Source organism: Lupinus angustifolius, chromosome LG05, assembly GCF_001865875.1.
Source record: "Lupinus angustifolius cultivar Tanjil chromosome LG05, LupAngTanjil_v1.0, whole genome shotgun sequence".
Lineage (NCBI taxonomy): Eukaryota > Viridiplantae > Streptophyta > Magnoliopsida > Fabales > Fabaceae > Lupinus > Lupinus angustifolius.
Genome location: NC_032013.1, coordinates 16,495,020 through 16,501,171, shown reverse-complemented (window position 1 = coordinate 16,501,171; position 6,152 = coordinate 16,495,020). Strand labels below are relative to the sequence as shown.

Sequence of the window (6,152 nt, the reverse complement as noted above, 5' to 3'; positions counted from 1 at the left end):
CATGAATTGGACGATGGTATAATGATCTATCATAAATGACAAAATATGAATGATGAATATTTCATAATCTCATCCTAATGTTTTAAAAAAAGATTTAAGAAACATAATGCTTAAAGAAAACATGGAGAAGTTGCTTGCATACACATTTCAATGTTCATTTCATGATATATTTGTGAACATTTTATAAAGAAAAATCCCTTTATTTTTTAAATAACATAAGCTTCTTCCCCCTTTTATTATTATATAGATATAATAGAGAGAAGGTTACAACTCAAATCCCAGTCTCATACATGCGATTCTCACGAAAAAGAAGCAAAGATGATGCTACCTCCAACTCATCATTGGATGCTGGCATATTATCTTGGGCCTCAACCAAGGAAGCCTTGAACTCCACAAGCTCCTCAAAACTAAGATTATCAATGGGAAGTTTTCCGTTGATAAACTTGTATTTGCTAAGAGCTTTATCAAGCTCCTTCTTCTTATCCTTCTCCACTTGAATCTGGTCTTTCAGCTCTTGAAGTTGATGGCTAAGCTTACCAATATTGCCATCATCATTTGAGGACTCACCATGACTCACATGTGATCCTTCTCCTTGGTGAAGGAACTTCTTAGTCACAGCCTCAATGCTTGGATGACCAAAAGAGTAAGCCTTGCCACCAACAGAAAATAAAAGAACAACAACTTCAACACCACAAAGAATGGATAGCTCCATTGCTTTCTTAAAAAGGCCACTTTTGCGCTTAGAAAAGGTGACCAGCCTAGAGCTTTTGTTCTCCATCAATTTCATCTCAATCTTTCTGTGAGACATCGTTTCTTCCTTACCTGATGCTAGGTATTGTGAAGGTATTAAGTATGGAACAAGACTTATATAGGCCAACAATTGGAACATATCTTGCCACCTAAGAAATGATTATTATAGTAAGAGTGTAATATTTATGTATTGTTAATGTAAAAATTTATATACAATTAGTATGTCCTTCACCATTCATTTATATTAGTTTTTGAAGAGAGGATTCATCAAAGAAGGAGATTTATTTTAAAAGGAAAATTGTAAAACTTAATTTTAACATTTTCATAAATTATGAAATGAACCCTTGGTAAGGTTTGGTATTTGGTAGGTGACCATCATAGAATGGAATGAAAAAGAATGATACACTGATAATAAAGGGATTTTGAAACAAAAATGAAATGCCTTTTTAACATTAAGTTCTACCTATAAAATACATTAATTATATAGACTAAAACTCATGTGCTACATTTATTTTGTTGTCTACCTCACATTTTAAATTAATGTTTATTAGAGATATATGATTAGAAATTTTAGGCCTGCAATGGTTAAATGTGTTATCATCATTATTTTTATTAACCATATTAAAGTGATCTAATTTAAATAAGGTTTGTGGTTAGGAACACAATTTTCATATGAAGTTTTTGTGTATATATTAAATGTCTTATTTCAATTTGTATGATGACCAAAATCAGTAGTAAGAAAAATGTGGATAATCATAAAAGATTGTGAATTCAAAAGGGCATCATTTTACATGAAAGTGTGAATTCAAAATTATATCACTTTACATAAGAGAACATGGAATTGTAATAGCTAGTGGTTTCATTTTTGACATATTGATAATTTAACATTATACTTATTATATTTATGTACACTAGCGTGTTTGATAGGCACGGTCCTATTGTTTGTAATGTGTATTCTACATATTAAGTTGTATTATATATTATAATTTGCACTTGAATATATATTCGTTTGAGGTAATTGTTCAATCTTAAAGAAATGATACATATACAATTGTGTTCATCAATAATAGAGTCTTGATATATTCACTTAATTTTATTTTCTAGCGTGTTGACAGGTACCACTGTGTCTGTCAACCCACTTTCATATTGTTTGTAACGTGTAGTCTGGATGTTTTAAATGTCAAATATTCACATACTCTTTACTTAATTGCATACATTGTGACCAATGCAATATATAGCATGCATTCCTATTTTTTAATTTAATGAATATACATTGTGACCAATGCAATAGATTTACTCAATAGTTTTTAATTAATTAGATAAAAAATTAGTTTTATATGTAGAATACACATTACAAATGATATGAAATCGGGTTGACAAACCCGGTAGTGCCTGTTAACATGCTAGAAAATAAAATTAAGTGAAGATATCAAGACTCTATTCTTGATGAACACAATTATATATGCATCATTTCTTTAAGATTGAACAATTACCTTAAACGAATATATATTCAACTGCAAATTACAATATATAATACAACTTAATATGTAGAATACATACACATTATAAACAATAGGAAAGCGGTTTGACATGCACAGTAGTGTCTGTCAACATGCTAGTAAAGATAAAATTAGAAGTTATAAAATATGAAATACATGTTTATTAATATAAGTATATATAAAGATGAAATTAGAAGTTATAAAATAAAATTAGAAGTTATAGAATATGAAATAAATGTTTAGTAGTATAAGTATATATAAAGATGAAAGTATAACTTATACAATAAAATTAGAAGTTATAAAATATGAAATAGGAAAACCCAAAATAACTTCATGAAATTTAGGTTAGGTTTTTCCTTTATTAAGTGGTATAGATATGCAACTTATAGTTAATATATTTGAGGTGGTTATATAGGATTATATGGTTTTTTTAAATTAAAATTTGGAAGGGCAAAATAGGAATATAAAAATTATGCCATGGTGGTAATTACACCATGTTTTGGCTTTATATATAGTATAGATATCAATTTAACCAACACTTAAAATTTAAGGAGTTATCAGAAAGGAAAACAATTAACATAACTATTTGCAAAAGAAATAAAATGTATGAGGTTTTTTTATTGATTTTTCCCTTAAATTTATCTAACACGTATTACATATAAAGAAACAAATTAAGTATTTTCATATTTCTCATTTCCATCTTTACTAAATTTTAAATATTAAATGTAGGAGTATAATATCTTTGTATTATGAATTTAAAGATTTATACACACTCATATATCATTCATGGTCCATTTGTATTGTATTTTTTAAAAGTCAATAATGATTAAACATGTATGATAGATAATAAAATGACAAAGACAATGTATTAAACACTGTCAGTGCATATTTTTCCCTCTTAAAATATAGATGGTCATACATATGAAAAATCATGGTTCATTGTATCCAAAAAATAACATTAGTAGACATACTATGATTATTAGATACAGTATCAACATATCAAACTCATACACTTTAGGTACATAAATATTTTTCTCAAAATACACATTGATCATACATCTAAAAAATTATTTTACATACCACGATTCATTCCATCACAGTTTTATTATCAAGAGTAAATATGTTATGTTAAGCCAGTTTCCATATATCATGTCTATCAAACCATATATCATGTCTATGGAGGATATAATAGATATATGACAAATAGTTTAATATATATATCAATAGTATAATTTATGAGAAAAATATATATTTATTAACTGTGTATGAGTTTTATACACCGTTATTATATCATCAATTGTTCATATTTAATTATTATTGACTCTTTAAAGAAAGTAATTCAAATGAATAGTGACTGATATAATAATTGTGTATAAATCTTTACACTGACAATGCATAGATATTTCACTCATAATTTATATATTATTAATACATTATTTATTATTGACATGTTAATTGTCATTGTCTCTTAAAATATATATTAATGATAAATGATGTGTTAACTATCTAAACTATTTTAATAGTACATGATTCATTGAACTAAAATACCAATTTCTTTCTTTACAAAATTATATATTATTAATAAATTATTAAAAAAAATTACAATACATAGACATTACAATCATAATTTGTATATTAATAATAAATTATATATTACTGACATGTTAATTATCATTGTCTCTTAAATTATATATTAATGATGAATAGTCTGTTGATTTTCTAAATTGTTTATGGTATGTGATTCATTGAACTAAAAACTTAATTTCTTTCATTAAAATTTTATATATGTAAAAGGACTCAAAACTATTTTTCTCTATTCTACTATTAATACTTTAAGGCTTTTTCTTTTATATGTTTTCCACCTTAGTAATTATTTAACTATTCATTTATTACATCATTAATAATAAAACTATTGATTTTTAAAATATTAATTGTAGTTGATGCACATTAGTTTTTAATCTCCTTCAAGTCACATCTATAGTCTTCTTTTATCTCTATTTTTTATTTTGTTTTATTTTATTATTGTTACACAATATATTTTTCTTCAAATTCATTACTATTTTGTGCTCAATTTAAAAGTTCATATTATAATATTATTGTCAGTTTTGTAGTATTTATTATTTCCAATAGTACATCATTCATGCTTATTTAATTTTATTTCATCTTATTTTAATAGTATTGAAAAAATTGATATTTTTGTATTTTTTGTATTATTTTAAATAATCAAATTATATTTAGATTCATGGTTTAGGATTTTATTATATTAATATTATTATTTCGAATAATAACTTCTGATGGATTTACTTTTACAATATTTTGTTTTATTGCTGGAAGAAATAAAAGAAACTAAAGTGAAAGTGTGAAATTGGTTTAAACATGTTTCAAACTCTGTCATTCGGGAGAGACAGTCACGCATCTCGAAAGAAATTAGTTCCTAATCTATGTGATGTCCCTTAGTTATACAAAAAAAATTATACCAATATATTGTTTGATGAAAAATATTATATTTAATTAAATTTTTATAGTGTTTTTCTCATGAATCAAAATGCATTAGTACATGAATGTGACATAATGTATGTTATTTATGACTTCATCTCTCGTACTTTAGTAAGAAAACTCATTTGACACCTATGGACATTTTCCTTAAATTACTATTGTTAATTTATTTTGGACAAACTTGAACGTTTTGTTTTACCAGCCTTATTACCAATGCATATGGGTCTATAAAATAAAAATATAGGTGTTATAAATATTAATACAATATAACAATAAAATCGACACTATAATATCTATGCATTTTAAGTATAAAAATTGAGACATAGTCATTACATTATTTACTATTTATTTCTATTATCTTTTTAATCAACAATGATTAAACATGAATGGTGGATGATACAATGACCATATAAAAAACTCATACACTATCACTATATACATTTTTATCCTCTTAAACTTATATTACACATTACATTACTTACCCAAATTTTTGTAAGAGATTTTTGGTACATTAGAGATCCTCATCCAGAATGTAAAATAAAGAAAAAATTTGATAATTTTTAATATTATTTTATTTAGAATTAATTAAAGTTTGAACTTTTCAAAAATTATATAAGACATACATTTACTTATTTGATTATTGTAAGCTTTAACACAACAAAAATTCTTTACTTCACAAATCTTAAGTCTTTCATCCTTCCTATCCTTCTATTTAGTTTATAGATAATATAACCTGATTAGAATTAGAAATATAATTAAGAATCAAAATTTTCCTATGAACTTTTGCACCAAACATTGGACACTTAATTCCATCATGGAGCATGTCATTGTCGTATGTTTAATGTAGCACAAATGCAGTCTAACATAATTATGTATCATCTTTCCATGTCATATTACAATTGCGAAATAATATTTATATTTCAATACATTATTTATTATTAATATATTAATTATTATTGTCTCATATGAATATAAATGATTGTTGGCTATCAATTTTTTATAGTACATGATTCATTGAACTACAAAATTAATTTATTTCTTTAAAAGATTCTATATATAAAAGGACATACAATCGACCGTGAAATCAGTCTCAATATCAGCACAATACAACAATTATATCAGTCATAGAATCATACTGGTAAAAACCGACCAAAATTGGTCAAAACCTGTCATGACAGCCGGTTTTCAATGGAAATATACCGATCATAACGAATTTTTACCAAAATGTTAATATAGGGGATCAAACCCACATCTAGTACATTTTTATACTTCTAAAACATGGTTTACCATCAAGTGATATATTTTTTGTTTTAACAAATTTTATAAATAAAAGTAGTTATTGTCTTCTTAATTGAATTTTTCAACATTAATGTTAGTATAAAATATATATATATTTAACTTTACCAA

General features: G+C 25.0%; 1 protein-coding gene across 1 annotated transcript; it reads right to left on the bottom strand.

The window, feature by feature from the left end:
- On the bottom strand, positions 272–808 carry LOC109347023 (agamous-like MADS-box protein AGL29). Its single transcript, XM_019586755.1, has one exon. The coding sequence runs from the start codon at positions 806–808 to the stop codon at positions 272–274; it is 537 nt and encodes a 178-aa protein (XP_019442300.1).

Bases quoted from the DNA above. Each gene is read 5' to 3' on its own strand.
- LOC109347023 (XM_019586755.1), bottom strand. From the start codon at position 808: ATGTCTCACAGAAAGATTGAGATGAAATTGATGGAGAACAAAAGCTCT.